Here is a 26,791-nt window from a genome sequence, read left to right as displayed (position 1 = left end):
TTTCTGATAATCTAGTTCAGGGGTCTAAGGGATTGGTTTGGACAAAACTCAGCAGCACTTTTTCGTGTGGCTGCTGATAAAAACAGGATTGTCAACATGATCGCCAACGTCCGATAACGGATATGGCACAACAAGAAGAAGAAGTTCAGGGGTGTCAAACTTGATTGTGTCACGTGACATATTGTGATGTACGACCACTTTTTTTGCCTTTGCAGCGATGGGTGGGCATGGCCTGTTTCTGACGCATCTGGCCCACGGGCAGCTAGTATTATATAAACAAATATTTCAGATGAGGAGGTCTCTATCTAACAATGAAATCAAATCAATATCTAATGTTTATAAAAAGTAAAAAAAATAAAACAGTTAACAGATTAGCTGAAATATTACATTAGTCTTCAATCCCTCTATTAACCATCTATTATTGTATTTTACATGTAGAAAGTCCACAAATGACTTCCAATTTCTTATAAAGCTGTCTAGTTAATTATCTTTAGGCAATTAATTTTCCCACCTTTGCTAATTCAATCAATTTTAAAATCCATTCTTCAACAGTCAACATCTCCTTTCCATTCCAGTGCTTAGTGAGTAAAATCCTCACAGCAGTCACCATGTATAGAAATAGCATCCCAAATTGTTTTTTTTATTGGTTTATCCATAATACCTAAAAGAAAAGCTTCAGGTTTTATTAATATTTATATCTTAAGTATTTCTGCATTATCTTTATAATGTTTATCCAGAATGTTTTTACATATTTGCAAGACCACCACATATGATAAAATATACCTGGATTTTGTTTACATTTCCAATACTTGTTAGAAATCCCTCTATTTATTTTTGCTAACTTATCTGGCATCAAATACCAATGACACATCATTTTATAAAAAACAATCTTTCAAACTATAATTCAAAGTAAATTTTAATCCATTAGTCCATACATTCTCCCATTTATCTAGTGTTTTATTATACCCAATTTTTTTGCCCATTTTACCATGCAGTCTTTTACTTCTAGGTTCATCTTAAATAACATTTTATATACTTTAACGATCAAGTGGTCATCTCTAGAACATATTCAATATTCAATTCAGTTTTAACTCCTGTGAAAACAAAACTTTTTCATCAAGTTTAAATCTTTCAAAAATTCTATAATAATTAAACCAGTCACAAACAAAACCTTCACTTACTAATTGTTCTCTTGTCTTTGTCAACTTCTGAAATGAACCTGTCTGAAGCCACCTTTGTCATTCTAAGTTGCCACATAGTTTGGGGGAAGGGGGAAATGAAAGTGTTGTTAGACTAAACACGGAAGGATCCCATGGGAACAAAGGTCATTCCCATAGGAGCTGGAAGGTGGAAAGAAGTGTCACGGAGCCTGCCAATTGGTCTCATTGGGTACTGTGATCACTAGCATAGTAGAGGGGAGAGAACTGTTACATTTAGTTATATTGAATCCCTGGGGAGAATTTTAGAGTTAGTTGGTCAATGTGACATCGGATCACACGATCATCATCCAAGGCCACTTTGTATGACAGTGGCCCAGAGACCTTGCAAACCACTGCTGTGACCCAGGGATGTCCAGGTCCATAGTTCCTTGCCCAGACCAGATCACCCACCTGTAGTCTCCTAGGTGCCCACGGCTGTGACACCTGTGAAGCTTGAGTGCAGCCTCTCCATCTTAGTGATAAGTCTGCGACCCCAGCGGAGTTCCGCTAGACTCTTGCCAGTAGCTGTGCAAGGTGTAGTGCAATGGCACAAAAGAAAGTCAGCCAACCTGTGATGCCAATTACCATATGTGATCCTCTTGAGAGCATGCGCTCAACTTGCCCGTTGGACGCGGGATGAAATGGTGCTGACATGGTGGGCCGGATCATGTTGTCCTGTAGGAAAGCCTGAAACTCACAAGAAGTGTGCATCTTCAAAAAAAGGTTTTGTATATTTCAATTTCTTTTCAATATCTGAAACAGTCAGCAAAGAAATTTGTTGTTGTAACAATTTCAGTTGATTAAGTATATTGGGATCCTCTGGTGTTTTGTTGAGCTCTATTTCCTTCTATTTAATTTCTTGTAAAACTTTTTGAATTTTTCCATTCATTTTCTTAATTACTACATTGTGTTGTATCAGATATCCTCTTATCACTGCTTTACTTGGATCCCAAATTGTTGTAACCCTGAAGTACTTGTTTACATTCTTTAACAATCTGTGGCATCTGTAATAGAGACTCATTTAATATCCATTTGAAAGACTGAGAACCAAATTTAATATGTAACTTTGTAATCCAAATCATATCAATTATAGAAAAAGATTTGTGTCTCTCTAAAAGAAAGTCTTTTGTCAGTCTATTGTTACATCTCCGTACATTGCTCAAGCCTAAAGTATGAGTCAGTTCAAAAAAGGTTTGGGGCAGTTTTTCTTGGGTTTATTTAATTCCTTTATCAGCTAATCTGTCAAATTGTAAGATTACCACCCCATTGAAATCTCCAATTACACATCAATACTGAAAAGAATATGAGAATAAATGTTCAAACAAATGTTTTAAAAACATGGCTTTTCTTGGTGTGGAACATATAATCCCACTACAATAGATTTTATTCTTTGTAATTCAATTTGCACAATTGCATATCTGCCTTGATCATCAGTGATCAGTAAATATGGATGCAATTGGGATTTTATATACAAAACTACCCCATTAATTTTCTTATAGTTAGCAGAAATAACTATTATTAAATACTTTTTGTCAATCTCTTTGATATGGGTTTCTTGCAAACATATTATATTATGATTTACTTTTTTCAAATAACTTTTTTTTTCTTTTGTGGGAATTTACCTTGTTAACATTCCATATCAGAATCCTGCAATCCATCTATTATAAAGAGGAGGTTCCAGGCACTCTTGCTGTGGCTTCCATCTCCACAGCCAGTCCTTGATCAGCATCCAAACTCTTTTTGGAGTTTTTTTTTCAGGGCTATTTCTTGTGATAACTGATCTTTATCTTTTGAAAATGGTGAGATTCCAATCCATATCTATTCATAAAATCATGTGTTTAGAGACTGTGTTTAGTCTATAAATTTGCCTCATTCCCATTGAAAGGGAATGTTATTTTATTTAAAGAGATCTGTCTACTTTAATTAAAAAAAAAGACTAGGTGTGACATGACAGCAGAGTTCCAATATAAAGAAGAGAGAATCAGCCTATTCTCCAAAGCACATGAGAGAAGACAAGAAGCAATAGATGGAAACTAATCAAGGAGAGAAGCAACCTAGAATTAAGGAGAAATTTCCTGACAGTTAGAACAGTTAATCACAGGAACAACTTGCCTCCAGTAGTTGTGGATGCTCCAACACTGGAGGTTTTCAAGAAAAGATTGGACAATAATTTGTCTGAAATGGTATAGGTTTCTTGCCTTAGCAGGGGGTTAGACTAGGAGATCTCCAAGATCCCTTCCACATCTGTTATTCTGTTAATAAAGTATATAGATCATAGGTTAATAATTTGCAAATAGATTTAGTAGTTTAAGAATTTTGGAGGCTGTTTCGCAATGGATGGAAAATTGAACTATTATAGTACTATAATTAATCAGTGTTCAAACAGGGGGATATTATGTCTACATGTGTTAGGGTTTTTTCTTTTTTAATGTGCGCTTTTTAATGTCTTGTTTGTTTTGGTTTTTTTCTTCCTTTGTTTGTTTTTTTAAAAAATGTGGGAGTTTTGTATTTTGACTTTTTTTTGAATGAAAATAACAATAGAAAAAAGAGTTATCAGCTGTTAGCTATTTTGTTTTAGTTGACATGTATTTTACCTGATATATTATAATATTTTAGATTTATACTTGCACACGTAGCTATCATTATCATAGTAGTGTGTTATATTTTTTATAATAGAGACTCCTTGTTATGCTGGTATTTTATTTCATCAATTTGATTTTACTTTTACTAGTCATTGACTGAATAAATAGTATTTTATTTCATTTAAAGTGTTTCTTATTCTCAAAGGGAATAGTTTAATAGGCATATAGAGTATGCATGAATAGATATATGAATGATGGGTGTTTAAAGATTAGCTGTCAATTCCTGAGAAAATTTCTATGGAAATAAGTCTTTTACATGGAAGCCAAATATTATTCATAGACCTACTTATTACAATACACATTTCATAACACTGAAGGCAGAAGTGAATATTTCTGTCACCTTTGCTCATATATATAAAGGAATTCCACAGTAGAAGCTACCTCAGTTGGTTCTTAATTTCAGGGTAGTTTTCTGGAATGTTTTATTGTTCACAATGCCTACTTTTTTCTTCCTAATTTTTTTATTTCTCATTCAGCCCACTTTTCAAATATCAGGTAAGATTTATTCAAATATTTAAATATTGTTTTAAAATATATGTATTTAAATTCAATTATTTAAACACTCAATTGTTCAATTTATTTTTATTCTATTGCCAATAATGTCAAGGTCTTCAGTTATGTTTATGTTTTCTCCAAAGCACTAATGTATGGATGCATTTTCTATAATTACTGATAGTATCTAAATAATCTTTAGAAATTAACATTATAAATCTTTTTTTGTTTTTATACCATTTTTAAAAACAATTCTTTTTTTTTCTACTTGTTGGTATATTACAATTATTAATAATAGAAAATGTTAAATTTAAATAGATGAAATCTGAGATACAATGGAATTGTTTCAATAGTAGGTGGAAAACGCAGTAAGAAACCAAACACACACACATACGCACACATATACTTATATATGTTTATCTACACACACATATACCTATATATGTATATATATACATATATGTATATGTGTGTGTGTGTGTGTGTGTGTGTGTGTGTGAGTATGCATGTATGTATATCTCCCCAGAGCATGAATGTGGTTACTCTATATTTATTATTATTGTTTGATTCATTTTATAGACAGTGACACTTTTTTGCTATACAATGAAAATCTTGATCTTTGCCTAAAATTACAAGAATCTCGTTCCTTCACCTTGGACAACTGCAACAAACACAGCGACTGGCAAAATTTTAAGTGGGTATCTGATTATCAGTTATTGAATATGGCAGTGAAGTTATGCCTGAGTGTGCCTTCAAAAACAAACATGGTTCCAGTTACACTGTCCCCGTGCAATGAAACCATTGAATTACAGAAATGGGAATGTAAAAATGACACGCTGCTTGCCACTGAAAGCAAAGATCTGTTTTTAAGTCCTGCAAATGGACCTAACAAAGGGGTTATACTATCAGAAAACCCCACCACAAAAAGTACTTGGAAGATCTACAGAACAAAAAAGAGCTTGTGTGCCCAGAAATATGAAGGTAAATATTCGAATATTAATCCTTCTTGCTGAATTTGCTTACCCAAATTCTCTTCCTTCTCTTTGAATCTCTTTATCTAAAAATTGGATACTAAAGATATAATTTCAAATTATATTACTATCTAGTTGTCCTTTAACATATTAGTGATGTTGTCTTTTACTCATCTGAGAAAAAAAAATGGCATGTACAGGTAGTCTTTGATTTTTGGCCACAATTGAACCCCAATTTTCTGTTGCTATGCAGGGTAGTTGTTAAATGGGTTTTGCTCCATTTTATGACCTTTCTTGCCAGGGTTGTTAAGTGAATCATTGTAGTTGTTAAATTAATAACATGGTTGTTAGGTGAATCTGGTTTTCCCATTAACTTTGTCTGTCAGAAGATCACAATAGGGGATCATATGACACTAGGACACTACAACTGTCATAAATATGAACCAGTTGCCAAGCATCCAAATTTTGATCATCTGACCATGGGGATGCTTCAATGGTTGTAAGTGTGAAAAACAGTCATAAGTCATTTTATTCAGTACTGTTGTAACTTTGAACAGTCACTAAATGAATGGATGACTAAATGAATGCAGGACTACCTATATTCTAAGACATAAATTCTGAAAAAAATCCCTGAGTTAAGTAAACGTGGTTACATGTATTATACAGAAACCGTATGCATACCTTAGAACTAAAAGTTGAGATATTTTTGTATAGCATTTCTACTCTCATTTTAGTACTTCTCAATCTAACAGGAATAAGTTTGATTTTTTTATATAGCTCTATTCACTATAGAAGGCAATTCCTTTGGAGCACCTTGCGTATTTCCTTTCAAGTATATGAAAAAATGGTATGCTGAATGCATAGTTAATGATGATGAACACCAACGACTTTGGTGTGGAACAACTCCGGATGTGGATAAAGACTCTTTAACTGGATATTGCCCAGTAAAAGGTAAACTCTTATTTGATGATACATTTATTTATTTTGTATTCTACCTTTATTATTTTTAGAATCAACTCAAATCAGCAAACATATCAACACACTTTCCTCCTCCTATTTTCCCTACAACAACAACTCAGCGAGTGACTGGCTTACATGGCTAAGGCAGGGTTTGAACTGACAATCTCTCCTTTTTAGGCTAGTGCTTTAACTGGCTGTCATGCAATGGAATATTCATATTTATATTTAAAAATAAGCCTTTTATAACAGACTGTTTTATATTCACTATTATTTTAAAGCAACTGTGCCCTGTAAGTGGTGTCACAACATTTTGGTAATGTGCTATCAAATAGAACTTAATACATTTTAATACATTTTAAAGTAAGATTAATTAAATTTTTCAAATCACCTTTTGCTATATAATTAGATGTAACTATTTTGTTCTCAGTTAATGTGCTTATGAGCATGTGTTTTCATTTGTTAAATTGGATGTATTTTTTGGTAGAATCTGGTGAAAAGAGGTTGGACTGCTACTGGGGAAACCTGGGTTCAAGTCCCCCTTAGCTCCAGAAGCTCACTGAGTGATTTTGAAAACTCTCTCTTATTCCAACCTACCTTACAGGGTTGTTGTTGTGGGGAGAAATGAGAAGAAAGCATTTTGTGTACCACCTTCAGGCCCTGTTAAAGGAAGGAAGGAAGGATCAGAATGTCAGTAGAATCATTTTGGCATAAAGTTATCTCTTTGACATTTCATTAATGTAATAATAATAATAACAACAATAATAATAAAGTTGGAAGGGATCTTGGAGGTCATCTAGTCCAACCCCCTGGTCAGGCAGGAAACCTTATACCATTTCAGACAAATGGCTGTCCAGTCTCTTCTTAAACATTTCCAGTGTTGGAGTATTCACTTCTTCTGGAGGCAGGTTGTTCCACTGTTTAATTGTTCTAACTGTCAGGAAATTTTTCCTTAGTTCTAGGCTGCTTCACTCCTTGATTAGTTTCCACCCATTGCTTCTTGTCCTGCCTTCAGGCACTTTGGAAAATAGCTTGACTCCCTCTTCTTTGTGGCAACCCCTGAGATATTGGAACACTGCTATCTTGTGCCCTCTTGTCCTTCTCTTCATTAAACTAGACATACCCAATTCCAGCAGCCATTCCTTATATCCTTTAGTCTCCAGTCCCCTAATCATCTTTGTTGCTCTTCTCTGTACTCTTTCTAGAATCACAACATCTTTTTTACATCGCGGTGACCAAAACTGGAAGCAGTATTCCATGTATGGTCTTACCAAGGCATTGTAAAGTGGTATTAATACTTCACGTGATCTTGATTCTATCCCTCTGTTCATGCAGCCTAGCACTGTGTTGACCTTTTTGGCAGCTGCAGCACACTGCTGGCTCATATTTAAGTAATTGCCCACTAGGACTCCAAGGTCCCTCTCACAGTTACTACTATTGAGCATAGGTATAGTATACCCCCTATACTATACCTGGACATTTGGATTTTTCTTGCCTAAATGTAGAATCTTGCTTTTTTCACTTTTGAATTTCATTTTGTTAGATAGTGCCCAGTGTTCAAGTCTGTCAAGATCCTTCTGTATCTTAAGTCTATCTTCTGGAGTGTTGGCTATTCCTGCCAGCTTGGTGTTGTTTGCAAATTTGATAAGTTCCCCATCTATCCTCTCGTCCAAATTGTTGATGAAGAGGTTGAAGAGTACTGGGCCCAGAACAGAGCCCTGGGGCACCCCACTACACACTTCCCTCCATGTAGATGCGGTTCCATTGAGGACCACTCGCTGAGTATGGCTGGTCAGCCAGCTACAGATCCATCTGGTGGTGATGCTGTCTACCCCACATTTTTCTATCTTGTCAAGTAGTAGGGTGTGATGTTTTATACTGTGAGTTCATATTCCCACAAAATGTGGAAGTTGTTGTTGTTAACCCTCTTTTTTTTAGACTGTATCAAAATATTATATAAAACTGACCTTAATTGTGCCTTTTCTGCATTAATGGGCAGCACTGATCTTGGCTGACCAGATAGCATTAGTAATGGGATAGAAGAAGACAACCAGGAAATCTAAAGGTTGTAAGCTACACTAAGATGTTGAAGAAAATCCCAAAAGAAATCAGTGACAAAGCACTTTAATTCTGTTTTCAGTTATCAGGATCAAACTTTTCGTCAGGGAATCTTAATTTTTTTTAATAGTCTACTTTGTTAAAGAAATACATATATGTGATTTGGAATCAAGACACTAATATTTTCAGAGGATTCCTGATTGCCTGGAGGGATCTCTATGAACCCCATAAGAAGCATTATTCTCATGCCTGGCAGAAGAAGCCAGGCAACCATGTGGGTGCTAGGATGAAACTAGCATGACAATCCCTTGTTCTTAACAAATGAATGTTCTCTGATTACTTTAAGAGCTCTCCACTAGGTGGTTTGTTTGTTCTGGTTTGCTAGCTCATAGAATGGGAAATAGGAAAGGTAGCTAGAACTGCTAAAATCAGCACTTCTAAAACCAGTCACCATACATACATATGTTCACTCAACAAGTTCCTAATACTTACAGATGAAAATTAACTATGCAATGAAAATTAATGCAATGAAAATATAAATAAAAACATTTCTCTCAGGGCTTTGCTACTAATGAGCTGATTCTATTTTTCATAATACTTACAGATGAAAATGATGACTTTTTCTGGGTCAAAAATCACTGGACAGGAGATCTCTACCAGATCAATTCCTTCTCAGCTCTAACCTGGGATGAAGCAAGAAAAAGCTGTCAGCAACAACATTCAGAATTATTGAGCATCAACGAACTGTATGAACAAGCATATTTGGCAGGTATCACATAACAAAACATCTCTGAAAAAGCTTCTAAAGGCATTACTGATAATAAATATTTTCTCATCTGTAGTAGTAAGCAATTTTAAAAGCTTCATATAAGAAACATAATTTTTCCTCAGAGAAATTATCTTCTGAAAAATATTTGATGCTTTCAAACCGTCTTACTTTGAATAACCTACTTCCAAGGAACAAGTATTTTGACATAACTGAATTTGGATTCCAAAAATGAAAATTTATCAAATTGATTTGAAATTAATACATAAATATCAATAGAAGAAAATACTTGTAGCTCAGGTTGAATTATTGAATTCTTGGTGCCCCCTGAACTTGATTGTTTGCTTGCATATGATTCATTATCTGACTGGGCAAAATCCTTAGTGTGGTGTTTTCTCCCTGTTCTGGGTTACAGTATTGTTTTCTGCTTAATTATTTTTTATTAATGTTTCCTTATCTGGATGTTGGATGGATGAAAAGGATATGTTCTGATTTTTTTGTTTCCTTCTTAGCTTTTTAATTGTCACTTTTGAATGGTGTATAAATGTTGTTTATTTCTATGCATCTATTGATGCTGATGTGTCTGAGTACCAAATTTAAAAGAATTCCCTAGCATTTTTAGATTTACTTGATCTAAGATACTCATAGTTTCCCAATATAACTATGGTTAAGTCTGTCCATGTGTTGTGAGGTTAAGGAGTTTTCATTGTACAAATAGAAAACAATATAAGTAGGTCATGGTCAAATTCAGGCACTCTGAGCTTGGTTGTTTTCATGCAGATTAGGTAACATATTCAGTGAAGTTTTCATTGTGTTTTGATTGTGTCTTCTGATTGCTATTTGATGTTTATGATTGCACTTTGTTTGTCTTTTCCCTTTCTGTTCTATATAGTGGTTGTTACAGTCTTTGCGCTATATATAACTATTAAAAGTATAGCTTCAGACCAAGAGAAAGATGATAGTTGTACTTCGGTTCAATTGTACTTTGTCTATTTTGTCTTCAACCTCAGAGTTACAGAATCGATCAATATGTGAATTTTCTTCCTAAAACAGGATTAACACAAAATTCAGAAGCTAGCTACTGGATTGGTCTTAATAACCCAGATTTTGACAGTGGATGGCAGTGGGCTAATGACCAGCCTTTAAGATATTTAAATTGGGCTCCAGGTGAGTAAATGTATGTAGTTAGAAGGTCATTGGTATTTCATAGAGAAAAGTGTAACATTTAAGGATATTAAGATTAGAATATTTGGAAATTTTTATCGTTCAATCCAAAATAGTTCTGCTTAAATAGGTCAGAGCAGCATTTAAAAACAAAACTTTGTAGTCTTTTTGTAATGATTAATACATATATAAATTATTGAAATATTTATTATGTTTTTGATTTAATTGACACTTTCTCTAGAAGTGTGTTAGCATTCTTGTATGAAGTATATTAGAAGTATATAAACATCAATTTTTACAGTATAGTTGCATTCACTTTTTTTATCACCCCGAAGAGTCCCCTGATCCTGACAGAAAACTCTGAAAAGAGACTTAGTAGCCATGCTTAGCTGAATGGAGAAATAATCCTCTTGTGTAAGGTTTGTAGACCTGTGCAAGGAGGCTCCATTCCTCATCATGTGCCACTTGACTCCTGTCACTCATAACAGTTGATAGAGAAGCTGTGCCTTGACTTGAAAAATGGTTCTGCCTCAACACAGACTTGATCTGACTGGCCCCTTTGATCTGATTAAAAGGGTGACTGATTAAAGGTAGGAAGCTACTACAATTGAGTTCATCAAAGGAGAATACCGTTTCGGCTGACTGTCTTGTTCTGAGGGACTGCTCTGAAGCTTTGTTGAAATGGAGCATCCTTTCAAAGCATTACACTGCTCTAATAGTTAGCATTAGAACCAGGGCTTGTTTTCTCATAGAACGCCCAGAACGGAGTTCCAGCACCTTTTTTGGATGGAACCTTATAGGGTAGGCAAGGCAGGTTGTATATGTGTGTGAGTTCCGGCATCTTTTTTTTTTTTTTAAGAAATAAAGCACTGATTAGAACAATAGGAAAAGTGGCATATTTCGCATGCCACCATTGCTTCCATAACATATGAAATCACACAGTGGCTAATTGGATAGAACATACAATGCCTTGCCCAAATGATAGATGCACAGCCACAGATACATTGTTCTTGAGATACAATTGAAGAACAAGGCAGAAAAATAGTTTTGATTTGTTTACAGATAAAAATGTTATCGTCTTGGCATCAGTGATAGGACAATCTGGCTTACTCTCTCTTACAGGTAGCCCTTCTTTAGAAACAGGAAAAAATTGTGGATTGATGCAGGGTAGGAATGGCAAATGGGCAGATAGTCTGTGTGAAAAAAAATGTGGATACATCTGTAAAAGAATGAACTCTTCAAAACAGGCATCTGCATCTTCTTCAGGTAGGTTGTAAACTAGAAATTAAATTAACTGAATAAATTATTCTTTCACTGACTGCATGGCACTCATACCCCAAATAATATTTTTGCATTCTTTCCTAGTGATGGTATGGTTCCAGAATAATCTATTAAAGTAATGTGAAATAATAGATTTACCTGACTGGAGAACATGCAGAGATTTCGGTTCTGAAAGCACATTATGCAAAAACAATTTTGCTTAGGCCAAAGAGATCTACTCAATGGCAGGAAGCAAGGCAGCCTAAACATCCTATGTACATACCTATGCTTATACCTGGGGGGGGGGGAGATGCTGAATTCTCATATTATTCTGATGATCCAAAATCCTGAGGAAATAGAAAAAAATTGTTTTATTTCAGAAAATTTTAATATGAAATATAGCACACCTCTTAGATGAGTTAAAGCCTAAAGATTTGCCTGCATAAGGAAGATCCTAAAGTGCAGATAGTCATTGTCTTTTGATAAGCTACTTAACAATCATTCATAATTAAGACAAACCCAGCACTGGTCCTCTAAGGCAGACATGTCAAACTCATGATGTCACGTGACGTTGCGAGACATATCGGGACAGTTTTGCCATTGCCGGCAATGGAATGGCAGTGGCTTCCGGATGATGCATCTGGCCCATGGGCCGGCAGTTTGACACCCCTGCTCTGAGGCATCTCTAGCAATTATAAAATGTCATCCCATCCCTCAACTACACACCTGAGTTCATGTAACTGTATTTGGAGGACTTGCCTTTTATGACCAGTTGCTATGTCCCACAATCATTGAACATGATTTTTGCTGGGCGGGTTTTGCTGAAATAGTGGGTTTCGCTTATGACTATACATTTGCTTAACTATCTCAGTGATTTGCTTAATGACTGCTGCAAAAATGTTGTAAAATCAGGTTTGTTACGTGGATGCTTATGACTCAACTTATTTCTTGACTCATTGGGTAGTTTAAATTTGCTGCCAAATTTAATTTTAGTTTGTTCTCTGTAAATTTCTATAAAATAAGATGGAAGTTTTGAAGAAAATTAACGATCTGGTACAAAATAGTTATGTGAATTAATACATACTGTGAGAAAGCATTAATAATTTCGGAATAGTTAAGTAGTCACATAGGATATAAAAAGGTGCTATTCTAGTACTTGCCTGATCCATGAAAAGTTAGATCTGATTACAACAAATCCTGATGATTTTTCAGAAAAATATCCACATAAAAATAGACAAAATACCCTTATCTTTAAGATGGATTGCTTCAAATCTGCTTCTATTAAATTCTATTTATTGAATTAACTATATCATAATATTAGATCAGGATTTTCCCCCTACCTCCACTTCGAATTCTTGATGGTTTGTGTTATGTCCTGAGCCTTGCAAGCAGGCTCGGGGCATTGCAGGCGGTCCCGGGCAGTTGCAAGCTGCCCGGGACCAGACAGGCTGTCGCCAGTACGTGTGCACATGCGCGGGTGCTGGCGCGCCAAAAGTAGCAGATTGACCCGGGAAAGGCCTATAAAAGGAGGCCGAGAGTTTTGGGTGTTGCCGCCATATTCCAATGTAAGCTGAACTGAAGAATAAAGGTTTCCTGAGAACTACAACTGCTTCTCGTGTCTTATCATTTCGCGATGGACTGAACACTGGCGACGAAGGTGGGATGCCTTACATCGAAGAAGAAAAGGTGTAAGCTTACCCGAGTGAGTCCGGAGCGGCAGGAACGGCGTTGACTCGGCAGCTACCTGCCAATCCAGTGCGCATTTGGGGATAGGCTGGCTGATAGACCCTTCCTGATTCGAAATGGCAAAGATTGGAAAGCTTTCGGAATTCGACGTCTCACGTCCAGAGAGGTGGGAGTCCTATGTAGCCAGGGTGGAAAACTACCTCAAGGTAACCAGGTGAGGGAAGAGAGCTTGAAGGCTGCCACCCTGCTGTGCGTTTGCGGTCAAGATGCATTCGAAATCGCTGAGCACCTCGCAGCACCTGTTCCTTTAGAGTCTGTCAGCTACGCAGATCTAAAGAAGTTACTGAAGGAGCACTTCCAGCCTAAGATGTCCGTCATCGCGTGGCGCCACACCTTCGAGCAGAGGGATCAATGACCCAGAGAATCGGCCAAGGAGTACATCGCCGCACTGAGGAAAGCCGCCAAACATTGCGAGTTCAAGGACCTCGAGGAACGACTGAGGGACCGGTTCGTATGCGGGCTAAGGCATCGAGAGTTGCAACAGAGACTTTTCGCCAAGGAGGACTTATCTTTCCAAGATGCCTTGAGAGAGGTCACCGCAGAAGAAGCAGCGGGCGGCGTCATCAAGAACATGCGGCCGATCAGAAACAGTCCAGATGCTGCGTCCGTGCACCAGGAAGAAGTCCAAAGAAACTCCGAGGAGGATCCGGACGAGGAAGTGGACCGTCTCCACCCCACAAAGGAAGGAAAACCAAGAAGAAGCTCTTCAGCTCTCCCCAAGTGCATCAGTTGTGGAGGTCGCCACAAGAGAGCCGACTGCAAGTTCTGCTCTGCTATCTGCCAGGCGTGCGGAAAACAAGGACACATTGCAGCTGTGTGCCTGGGCCGTCAGAAGGTACAACCTCAGGAAGAATTGCGCCTGAAAGGTACCAGGGTCCCCAGCCAGAATAGGGTGGGGTTTTGCGCTTCGCGAAGAAGCATCTATAGGACAGGCACACACAAGCCCATTAAGAAAAAGCTGTCACTTAAGGTGAAGCTACAAGGGGTTCCATTAACTATGGAACTGGACACGGGGTCTGCACTTTCGATCATTTCTATGCACACATTTAGGAAGATTTGTTCCGGCAGCGGAACCCAGGCCAAGTTGAGGCCTTCTGACATTGTGCTAACGGATTTTCAAAACTCCAGAGTGTGTGTTAAGGGGGAGGCCACCCTTAACGTACAGTATAAGGATTTTGAGGGTCCACTAGACCTACTAGTAGTAGAGGGTGAACGAACGAGTCTCATAGGACTCGAGTGGTTTGAGGCCTTGGGGATACACATCACAGGGCTCAACAGCCTACAAACACTCGACCTACAGGAAGTCTGCAAAGAATTTGCAGATGTTTTCAGCCCCCAGCTGGGCACATTCAAAGGACCCCCTGTGTCGTTAAAGCTAGACCCCACGGTCACTCCCATTAGAATTAAAGCAAGAAGGGTCCCTTTTGCTTTAAAGAGTAAAATTGACACTGAATTGGATAAACTGATCCAACAAGGAATTCTAGAACCAGTTGACTCCAGTCCATGGGAGACCCCCATTGTCACGCCTCTTAAGGCAAATGGGGACATTCGCATCTGTGCTGATTACAAATGCACTCTAAATAAGGCATTGCAGCAACATGCCTATCCTGTTCCTGTGGTCAGTCATATCCTGGCCTCCCTCAAGGGGGGGGCGCGTTTTTGCAAAGCTTGACCTAGCTCAAGCATATCAACAGCTGCCTGTTGATGATGACGCTGCTATAGCTCAGACTATTGTGACCCACAGAGGGGCTTTCAAGGTAAAGAGACTTCAGTTTGGAGTAAATGTCGCTCCTGGGATTTTCCAAAGCGTAATGGAAAACACACTACGGGGTATACCAGGGGTTTGCCCCTATTTTGATGATGTCTTAATTGCAGGAGACTCCACACACATTTTAGCTGAAAGGCTAAGGGCTGTGCTAGTAAGGTTCAGGAAAATGGGACTCAAACTCAAGAAGGAGAAATGTAAAATTGGGGTGCCTTCTACTGAGTTTCTGGGGTTCAAAATTGATGCTGCTGGGATTCATCCTGCTGAATCCAAACTAAAAGCCATTATGCAAGCCCCTAGGCCAAAGTCTAAGGCCGAACTACAGGCTTTTCTGGGCCTTCTGAATTTCTACAATTCCTTTCTTCCACACAAGGCTAGTGTAGCTGAGCCTCTTCACAGGCTATTAGATAAACAGGCATTGTGGCAGTGGTCACAAACTCATGAGGCTAGTTTCAATGAGGTCAAGGCCTTGCTCACTTCTAACAGTGTACTTGCTCAGTTCAATGAGTCCCTTCCTGTGTGCATCGCTTGTGATGCTTCCCCTTATGGGGTGGGTGCTGTACTGAGCTACCTCAGGGCTGATGGAACTCAGGTTCCTGTTGCATATTACTCCAGGACATTGTCTTCAGCTGAGTGCAACTATGCTCAAATAGACAGGGAAGCCTTAGCTATTGTTGCTGGAATTAAAAAATTCCATGATTTTTTATATGGTAGGCATTTCACGGTCTTCACTGACCATAAGCCTTTGTTGGGACTGTTTACCACACGTAAACAAACTCCCCAAATCATCTCCCCCAGGATGCTCAGGTGGTCTATCTTTTTGTCTGCATATGATTTTTCCCTACTTCACAAGCCTGGGAAGGAAATGGGCCATGCTGATGGCCTCAGTAGATTACCCCTGCCGGTAATAGAGGCTGACCCCGCGCCAGCCATCAATATTCTCTCCATTCAAGCCTTGCCCGAGTCCCCCCTGAATGCCAGGGATGTAGCCGCTGAATCAGGCACAGATCACACACTTTCACGTGTCCTTTCTTGGGTTTTGTCTGGATGGCCTGAGCACTGTCCTAGTCCTGAGTTTCAGAGTTTCTGGTCTAAAAGGAACGAGTTGTCCACCTCTCAGGGTTGTCTGCTTTGGGGAAGCAGAGTTGTCATTCCCACCTCAATGAGGACTAGGGTCTTAGATTCCCTCCCCGAGGGTCATCCTGGTATTGTACGAATGAAGGCTCTTGCACGCAGCCACTTGTGGTGGCCAGGTGTAGACAAAGACATAGAAGCTAAGGTGCATGCTTGCCACCTTTGTCAATGCTCACGCCCTGAAAAACCCCAAGCTCCTGTGCATAGATGGGAGGAAACACAGTCTCCATGGTCTAGGGTGCACATTGACTATGCTGGGCCCTTTCAGGGTCAATTCTTCTTGGTCCTCGTTGACAGCCATTCAAAATGGCTTGAGGTTGTACCTGTCTCTTCCACCACCACTGCAAAGACTATTCAGGTACTGAGGGGGATTTTTGCTGCACACGGGCTCCCAGACGTCATTGTGTCTGACAACGGCCCTCAATTCACTTCCTCCGAATTCCAAGCTTTCTTGCAGGCTAACATGATTCGTCATGCCACTTCTGCACCTTTCCACCCGTCCACCAACGGTATGGCTGAACGCATGGTTCGCATCACCAAGGACGCCTTGAAGAGGCTCACCTACGGGGACTGGCATCACAGGTTGGCTGACTTCCTCCTTTCTTATCGCACCACACTGTCCACTTCTACAGGGAGAAGCCCAGCTGAACTTCGTTGGGGGAGCAAACTGACTACCAAGCTTGACCGGTTGCATCCGGACAGACTGCCTCCTTCTGTCTCACACCCCAGGGCACCTAGGCAACTACTTGTGGGTGCCCCGGTTTGGACTCGTAATTACGGGCCTGGTCATACATGGGTCCCCACATCTATATCCAGGGTCACAGGTCCTCTATCCTACGAGGTATCCCAGGACAACGGTCATGTCCTGCGTCGGCACATTGACCAACTTCGCCCTAGACGGGACCTTCCCGCTGAGACTCCTGGGTCTTTTCCAGGGGGGGAGGGAGAGCCCTTTGAGCAAAGGGAGGGGCATGGAATGCTGCCCTTTACCAATGAAAGAGCCACAAACAGCCCATCCCCAAATTCCGCGATTGCTCCAAACAGGAATTCTAGGAGCTTAACCAGGTATCAGGCATTCACGCCTACTCCAGCCTGGGAGTCACCCCGGGGGCATGATCACTTCTCACCCGTATCACTCAGTACTCCAGTCAGAGAGAATACCCGGGAGCATCCCAACAATCCATTCCCTGCAAGAGAGCTGGCACACACTCCTCCTAGTTGGCCTGACTTCAACCCTATCCCTAGAAGGGGGCGAACACACAGGGAGGTGGTCGAGGAACCAAATCCTGACTACAACACCTCTGACTCCACGCAGGGGACAACTGAGTTTTGGGACAGTACTGAAACCCACACAAGCCCGAACACAGAACGGGATTCAGGGAACAGACAGCCTCCTGACAGGTCTTGGATGGACCTAGGAGGTTCTACAGAAACGCCCAACAGTGACAGTCACTTAGAAGGGCCAGAGAGCCTACAGCTAGGCAGGACAACCAAGTCACACACCGGAAGAAGCCCTGGCCTGACGAGCCCGGTGGGCAAGCAAGCAGGCCAGGCATTGGAGCACAGTCCTTGGGAGTCACCAAGGCATAACAAGGGGGACAGGCACACATCACCCCTCAGTCAGGGGGTACCTGTCAGACACCCAGAGCTTAGGAGGTCACAGAGAGCAAGGAAATCTCCTAAGTACTTAAAGGATTACATAATACTATTGGCTAAACAGTAGAAGGGTAGAAACACTAAGGCAATGGAAACGGGGGGAACTCCGAACATTGGGGGAGCAGAGCATTGTACTAAGAGTGGGTTGTGTATTATTATGGCATTGGTCGTAGTTTTAGCCCGGGGGAAAGGGGTGTTATGACCTGAGCCTTGCAAGCAGGCTTGGGGCATTGCAGGCGGTCCCGGGCAGGTGCAAGCTGCCCGGGACCAGACAGGCTGTCGCCAGTATGTGTGCGCATGTGCGGGTGCTGGCGCGCCAAAAGTAGCAGATTGACCCGGGAAAGGCCTATAAAAGGAGGCCGAGAGTTTTGGGCGTTGCCGCCATATTCCAATGTAAGCTGAACTGAAGAATAAAGGTTTCCTGAGAACTACAACTGCTTCTCGTGTCTTACCATTTCGCGACGGACTCAACAGTTTGTATATAATTACTGTCTTTTTAGATGATCTGAAGCCAGTTAAATGTCCAGATGGCTGGGTTGGATATGCAAAGCACTGTTACCATCTGAACAGAGATCGCAAAACGTGGAAGGATGCATCAGTCTCCTGCCAAAAGGATGATGGACATTTACTAAGTATACATGACATTGAGGAATACAGCTTTGTTTTTTCCCAACTTGGCTACAGTAAGTGTATTTAGAAGATTTATTTCCTGTTTCCTATACTCTGTGGGTACATGGATGCCAGGAAAAGAAAGGAATAGCTGCTTAGGCTGTCATCACAAGAAAAAAAAGAGAGTATTTATTTAGGCCTTAAAATATTTGTAAAAAATCTACTGAGCTTGTATGGTTTAAATAACACTACAACTGCTGTATACATCCATGGCAGATTAGCACAGACATTTGCCAGTCACTTATGTCACACATACAGTAGACTCACTTAATCCCAACCAACAAGCACAGAGTGCTGTGGGCTCTGGGATTATATACAACCTCTGGACTTCATTCATTACATTTGAGAGCAAATGAATAAAATGAATTTGTCTTTTTAGAACCAACAGATAATTTGTGGATAGGTCTAAATGACCAGAAGACGACTTCATATTTTGAATGGAGTGATGGTACTACAGTGAGATTCATCAAATGGCAGAAAGGAGAACCCACCCTTATAAGCGACGTGCAGGAAGACTGTGTCATCATGAGTGGGGAGGTAACAATAAGAACCCTCAATTGTCTGGTGGAGATTTTTTCCTTTTCAGTTCTCTCTGTGGTGAAATTTCTGTCTACAGATTTATTTGATGCAACCTATTCTTCCATAACATAATTTATTCCATAGATCAAAGTTTCTTAAACTTCTTCCTTTCAAGCACACTTTCCACTTTTAAAAATTATGGGGAATCCCTAAAGAACTTTTACTTCTACGAGTTACTGATGTTTATCATATTAAAAAAGAAATTGGCATATGAAAAATTAAAACTGACATATTTACTGCTGCTATCACTTCTTACAATTGTTTGGATGGGATTTTAATATTGTGTTATTTTTTTTCAATGTGGGCTGGAAATAATTCTAATTTCATGACTCCAGGGTCCTATTACCACACTTTGAGAAACACTGCTTTTGATTTTGCCCGTGTCCTTTCAGTGAAGCAGTTGACGTGATGTGCCGGTGCCTGGAAGATGTGAGGGTCTGGATGGGGGTGAACAGGCTTAGACTCAACCCTGACAAGACCGAGTGGCTCTGGGTCTTGCCCCCCAAGGGTCATCCTGATGATCCATCATTGGTCCTGGGGGGGGGGTAAACTTACCTCCCTCAGTGCAGGCATGCAACTTGGGTGTCCTCCTGGACTCACAGCTAAATTTGGAACAACATCTGTTGGCTGTGACCAGGAGGACCTTTGCCCAGGTTCGCCTGGTGCACCGGTTGCGGCCTTATTTGGACCGGGAGGCTCTACTCACGGTTACTCATGCCCTTGTCACCTCAAGACTGGATTACTGTAATGCGCTCTACATGGGGTTACTCTTGAAGAGCGTTCGGAGGCTGCAGTTGGTTCAGAATGCAGCCGCGAGAGGATTGTGGGTGCACCAAGGTACACCCACGTGTCACCTATCCTCCGTGAGCTGCACTGGCTTCCTGTGCATCTCCGGACGCAATTCAAGGTGTTGGTTATCACCTTTAAAGCCCTTCACGGCTTAGGACCAGGTTACTTACAGGACCATATACTGCCGCATAGTTCCCAGAGACTGGTGAGGTTCCACATATTGGGCCTCCTTTAGGTCCCATTGGCCAGACAATGTTGGCTGGTGGGCCCTCGGGGAAGGGCCTTTTCTATGGTGGCCCTGGTGGAATCAACTTCCCCCCGAAATTCGAACTACTCTCACCTTGCCGGCCTTCAAGAAAGCCATTAAAACTTTCCTGTTCCGGCAGGCCTGGGGTTGATGTCCCCAGAGGGGCCGGGACACGATTGGAACATGTTGTATGAATGCATTTATTTTATTGTTTTATTTATTGTTTTAATTTTGTACACCACCCTGAGTCCCTAGGGATTGGGCGGCATATAAATTTTATTAATAAATAAATAAATAATATTCCCATTTTTAGAGCTCCATAAAAAGGGTTAGAGGCTTTTTTATTTGATTAATGGATTAGTGTAGAGTTGTTCCACTCTAATTTATCTGACAATTCTAGGTTAACACCTGGTTTAAATTATTACGGATGTGTATATTCTGGAGCTTATCACAGAATATTGCTTTCAAATATTTTCGTTGTGTTTGTTTTTTTAATGTTAATGTTTGCCTACTGGATTGCTGTTAAGTACTGAGCTAATTTTATTGATTGTAATGATTGCATTTTTTGTTTAACAATATGCTTTGGTAATGGCATTGTTATTTTTCAGAGTTAGGAATGAATACTTAAGGATGCTTAACTAAATAGAAAAGGGGGACTTTTCTGATTAAGGACATAACTTAATGCTTTGGGGGGGGACAGGGAAGATAGTAATAAAGTAATTAATTATGTCAAGTAGCTCTTATAAACATTATTTTGGGGAAAATCTTCATTTATAAAAGAAATATAAAGCTTACTTCTTGGCTTATTCTACAGTTTTGTAACTAGAGAAGGCTCTGGAAGTTGCTAAACAAACAAACAAACAAACATTCAGCAGCCTCATGGACCCTGAGATCCTTTAACTGTCCATTCATATTGCAATATATTGCTACAAAGTAATTAATACTTTGCTTTAAAATGTATATTACATTCAAGACTGGGAATAAACTTTTAATTTGTATTGACTGAAGAACAAAAACTTATTTAGGGGTGCTAAATTTAGATTAAGTGTGCTACTGGCTGCTTATGTGATGAAAAGAACCAATGCAATTGTATTTTATATTTATATTATAAATATTTTATAATATTTATGGATTATATTTTGAAATAATTTAATTTTTGTGGGCTAAAAGCTATGTTTATCATTCCCAACTTAATTTAAACACTTACATCTTTTTGAAAGATGTTAGTGTGGCTGCACATTTTAGACAAATGCAGCAATAACAATTATTGTCTAATAGTCCAGCTCATGAAAAAAAAGCAAAAATTGTATAAATTATTAAAAAATAGGAAGGGGTAAAAGTGATGGATTCCTTTTCAGTGAGATTTGTTCACCTTTCCATCCTCAGAATGGGTACTGGGCAGATCATTTCTGTGAAGAGGAATTAGGGTACATCTGTAAAATAGAAGCTTCAGAATTTCTTCCTGGAACAGATGAAACTCCTGATACAAAATGCCAAAAAGTAAGTCTAAAGAACTATATAGCTGTTGATATTTTATAATAGTTATTCATCTTCTTATGAAGTTTTGGAGATATCGACCAGGAAGCTAGTTTTGCCTTCAGATGAACATTCCCCTCCACTCCTAACATTGATGTTGACTCTTAGCAACCATATAGATAGAAAGATTTTCCCTGCAATATTATATAAGAAGACAAGTTATATGACAAAAAAAGAAAAACTATCTGAGATAATGACTAAACAGAAGTAACATGTTTTGCTATATTTTTTCTGAATAAAAATATATTTGGATTGGACTGAATCTGAAACTGAAAAATGCTGATTTGTATTGGCCATAGTAATTGGACATCCAAATTGCAACAATGTTCTTACAAAATTAAATAAATCTAAACTATTGACAAAGAAATCGAATGCTGTGAATATGTCTATCAACATTTATTGATTTAACAGCCTTCTAAGACTATCACTGTGTATCAGATAAAATATAAAGTTAAAATAATTAAAAACCGCCCTTTGATGGGTGGTTTTTAATTATTTTAACTTTATATTTTATCTGATACATCTGATATTTGATGAAGATAATTTGGTGAATCTGAGAATCTTTGGATTGGGACAGGATAAAAATGTGAGAAATAAAAAAACCCCAAAGGCTAATGTTCTATATGTGTATGTATGCTATGTCAACAGGATTGGAAACGATATGGTTTCTATTGTTACTTAATTGGAAAGACACCTGGAACATTTTCAGAAGCAAAGACATCTTGTGAAACAAACCAAGGATTTCTGAGCTCTGTGGAGAATAGGTAAAATATGGTGAAAGGAACAAAGCAAAAATATTCTATCTATCTATCTATCTATCTATCTATCTATCTATCTATCTATCTATCTATCTATCTATCTATCTATCTATCATCTTTACGAATGAGCTCAAGATAAGTGGATCAACTATTTGTAGAGGATTCATCATTTTCTCATTTTACTTAACAAAGAAAACAGTAAATAGATTTTCTGTGTTTAACTGCTTTTTAAATTAATTTACTTCAAAGTAAATTGTACTATGATACTTAGTGACATATATGAAAAAAAAATCTAAGCATGGAAGACATTTCCACATATTTCATTCCTTGATTCTAAACTGTTTATTATTTTATTCTGATGTTTATGGATTGTTCATTTTTCTGAATTATGCCTAATTTTTCATTCTAATTTTACATGAGTTCATTTGACATATCATCTAAAGCTTGGTTTACTTCCTTGAGTATTATATGGATTACTGATTATTGTTGTGATTAATGAATATTTCAAAATAAATGTTTTCCAGGATATATTTTAATGTTAATTCAGCTCTTTAGTTTTTCCAATTTCCAAAAGGGGTTTCAGATTGTGTAGGAATGAGGATGTAACATCTTGCTGCAACACTTATTCTAAACCAGCTTCTTTTATGGTGTTCCAGATAGGAATGCTATATTAATATGCTATGAAGAATTATTTGGAACAATGCTCTCCAACTTGGGATGCATATACTTGATCCATTTCTGTACAGGAAGAAAATATTAGGATTTTATTGTTTCTCCCAAAAAAATTAGCAACTAATACTTAATATAAAGAATATAAAAAGTATAATATACATTTGGAATTATGTTTTATAATATACATACCGGTAATATACCAGTAAAATAATACAGACATAATTTACAAACAAACATAGTTATATGAGATATACACTTAATTTTTTTACTGATAAGGATGTGTTATCAAAAAAATATAGAGACCACTGCTGTAGAGTAGTTTTTCCCAAATTCAGCAACCTTAAAATATTTGTACTTCAGCTCCCAGAATTCACCAGACAGCTACGGAATTCTGGGAGTTGAAGTCCACAATCTTAAAACTGCCAAAATTGGGAAATAATGCTGTAGAGAATGTTATGATGCAACTGCAGTCTAGGTCAGACATCTAGGTCAAGAGAACTACCACAGGTGACTTTTTTATTTGTAGCAGGGATTGGGCAGACCCTACAATTGGCCTTTCTGGGATGGTTGCCTCAGGCAGCATTTATGAAGAGACCTCAGTAAGATGGAGGCCTGCCCTTATCCTAAATCTTCAGGAGAATACTGCCTTGTAGTCTTTGCTGTAAGAAAGATTCACCTCTGTCTTCCTAACCTTAATATATGTTATGGGGGCTTCTTAGCTCTGATCAGGAATCTCTAAATCTAGTGTTGTACTTTCATATCTAACAGGATGATGATGATAATCATAACTTTATCCCATCTTTTAAATGTATAGATATGTACCGAATACTCCTGACTCCTATTTTCTCCACAACAATCCTTTTAGGTGATTTGACTGGTAAAAGTATAAACTGGACCTAAGAGTAACCATTTTCAGAATCTGAAAACAGGGAAAATAAGAGACCATTCTGATTTGAATTATTTTTACCACAGATTTGAGCAGGCCTTCCTGACTAGCCAAATTGGATACCGTCCTGAAAAATATTTCTGGATCGGCCTTTCGGATGTAGGGAATCCAGGGACTTTCAACTGGACCAATGGAGACCCCATTCAGTTCAGTCACTGGAATGCAAAAATGCCTGGTATGGAGTATGTCAGAACAAATAAATTCTGGCAGGAAAGTTTTTATCCTATTTAGCTTGTATATGGAGATAAACTAAATTTAACTGGCTTTTGTCATCCATTCTGCCAGGCCCAAATCCCGGCTGCGTTGCCATGAGAACAGGAGATGCTGCTGGACTGTGGGATGTTGTGAACTGCGAGGAGAGGGCCCCCTTCCTTTGCAAGCAATTGGCCGAAGGGGTGACACTTCCTCCAATCCCTAGAGCAACCTCCCCTCCCCCATGTCCTGAAGGATGGACTGCAAGTCCAACAAGGAATGTCTGTTTCAAGGTGGATCAATGTTGGAGTCATCCAGTTTGTTTGGACAATTAGATTCAGCCCTTTGAGACAGGCCAGGTCAAGAGGGAGACACTGCAGCAGGAGCTGACATCCCAGCCTCCCCTCCTGTCCCTTCCAGAGGGACTTTGGTGCCTTCAGCTATGATTAACCCTCCTCTTCCAATCATGTAGTGATTGGAAGAACAAGGAAGACAACATGGAGACTGGTCACGTTCCTTTGCAGCCAGCTTATCTTTGGCCCTCTCTCTGAGATCCCCATTTATTGTCTGGGGTACTGTGTCTCAAGAAATCCTGGTCTAAGCAATACAATCAAGAAGAAGACTATTATTATTGAATTAGCTTAAGATAGTTATGGCTCTAATAGGAAGATTAAAAGTTGGCATTTTTGATGCAATCAATGTTTCATATATTTTTAATTCTTCACAACTTCATTTGTGTAGATTGTCATAATACTTTTTTTTCTTCCATTCAATTGTGTTTGTTTGAGACTGCCTGGATAAATCCCTTCAGTTACTTGGGCAAAGTTTTTTGATTAAAGTTTTGCCATTGCCTCCTTCCTAGAACTGAGAGGGAGTGACAGGTAAAGTTACCCAGCTGGTTTTATATCTAAGGTGAGATTAGAACTCACTGTCTCACAGTTTCTAGCTTGATGCTTTTAATCACTACATGAAACTGGCTGCCTAACTGTCTTTTAAAAATGTGGTGTGTGTGTGTGTGTGTGTGTGTGTGTGTGTGTGTAAAATCATCATCATTATCATCATCCTGTGTGGAAGGGGGAGAATAACTGATTTTCTTTTCTCAGAAAATCCAGCAAATATTCTTTTACATCCAATTGCATAGCTCTAGTTATGGCAGTAGCAAAAAAACCCTTCATCCTTTAACTTCTTCCATTTTCTCTTTAATATCAATAGATATTGTAATGGTTAAAAAAATGTAAGAAATGGAAATACCAAACATGAAAGTTTGAAGGCTTAACTGAAAAGATAATTAAAATCAGCCAAGAAGGGAAGTAGACAATGCAGTATTAATGTTGATCTGTAATGAGGTATTTATATGCATTTAGGCATATCCAGAGAAGAAAACTGAAAAGAAAAATTGGTATGACGCATATGACCATTGTAAATTGATTGGAGGACACTTGGCTTCTTTTCATAATAAACAAGAGTTTCATTTATTAAACAAAATGTGAGTATATAAACTTTATTTTTTATATCACAAGGCAGAAACACTCCTGGCAAAGTGTTTATTGGAGCACTGAATTCATCATCATGAAATATATAATTAGTGTTAACTTTATAATCTCGCATACAGTATATTCATTCTGAAGTACTTTGCATGTAGTTAAGTTTTCTCTCAGGGTCCTCAGAATTAGAGATCCAATTTATGTCAATAATCAGTGGGTAAGATCACCATCACTATTTTTAAAAAAAACTTCTTAAGTTGTTACAACAGAAATAATAATGAATGGTCAGAAGTGTAGATTCAATCATAATTATCATCATCTCAATAAAGTAGCAAGGCTTCTAGTATTATCCTATACACGATTACTTAAATAAATTACATTGTAGTCATCAGAATCTATTCCCATTCAAATAGATACCATATTTCAGCTGTTAGGATATATGCCATATTTAAGAACTTGGATATTTCTTGGGGTTATTCATTTGCTGACATACTTATGTTCTATGTGTGAAAAAGTAAACACAGAAAGAAAATTGCAGTGTTCTATTTAAGAAAGACATGTGCATAAATTATATTTTAATATATGTGCTGATTATTACATTTTAGATTACAATCACAAAGCAGCTGGCTTGGTTTAAGAATTGTGGATTCCAGCCCAGGATACACTTGGATTGATGGATCTCCTGTAAGTAAATTATTAACATGCATAACACAATGTTAACTGAAATTGTCAGTATTCTTAATATTTAGTGGAGTACAGGTATTAATAATATTTCTTGTAGTCATTTCCTCAGACTTATAACTATATTCTAGATGTTAAATCAAATATTAAAATCTTAATATAACATGTTGTTGCTATTTGACCTGGTTCAGATTATTTTGATAGTTTCTATGGACTGCTATTGAAAAAGGTTTGATTGCACCTGTTGGAATATAAGCTATATGAGGAGCAGGTTAAAGAAACAGTGGTGACATGGGCAACAGATCTAGGATATAATGTAAATATGGATCAATGGCAGCAAGTATGGGAGCGAAATAACAAAATCACATTGGCGACATCATATAAAGAAAACCTGTATAAGATGGTTTACAGATGGCATCTCCCTCCGG

At 38.5% G+C, this 26,791-nt stretch overlaps 1 protein-coding gene across 1 annotated transcript in view; it reads left to right on the top strand.

Annotated features, from left to right (window-relative positions):
* Positions 1-4,275: 4,275 nt before the first annotated feature.
* The window catches only part of LOC120302704 (macrophage mannose receptor 1-like), a 45,775-nt gene continuing 23,259 nt past the window's right edge, over positions 4,276-26,791 (top strand). The window contains exons 1-14 of the mRNA XM_039331529.1: positions 4,276-4,336; positions 4,913-5,314; positions 6,082-6,255; positions 8,924-9,088; positions 10,139-10,252; positions 11,372-11,515; positions 18,311-18,493; positions 18,859-19,016; positions 21,481-21,594; positions 22,279-22,394; positions 24,033-24,181; positions 24,292-24,491; positions 25,563-25,684; positions 26,288-26,366. Coding sequence (XP_039187463.1) covers positions 4,276-4,336; positions 4,913-5,314; positions 6,082-6,255; positions 8,924-9,088; positions 10,139-10,252; positions 11,372-11,515; positions 18,311-18,493; positions 18,859-19,016; positions 21,481-21,594; positions 22,279-22,394; positions 24,033-24,181; positions 24,292-24,491; positions 25,563-25,684; positions 26,288-26,366 — 2,181 coding nt within the window. The remainder of the gene's footprint in view (positions 4,337-4,912; positions 5,315-6,081; positions 6,256-8,923; positions 9,089-10,138; positions 10,253-11,371; positions 11,516-18,310; positions 18,494-18,858; positions 19,017-21,480; positions 21,595-22,278; positions 22,395-24,032; positions 24,182-24,291; positions 24,492-25,562; positions 25,685-26,287; positions 26,367-26,791) is intronic.

Source organism: Crotalus tigris, unplaced genomic scaffold (genome assembly GCF_016545835.1).
Source record: "Crotalus tigris isolate CLP2741 ecotype Arizona unplaced genomic scaffold, ASM1654583v1 scf7180000024437.13266115, whole genome shotgun sequence".
Lineage (NCBI taxonomy): Eukaryota > Metazoa > Chordata > Lepidosauria > Squamata > Viperidae > Crotalus > Crotalus tigris.
Note: the sequence above shows the minus strand (reverse complement) of the source record. Positions and strands in the feature narration are given on the sequence as shown.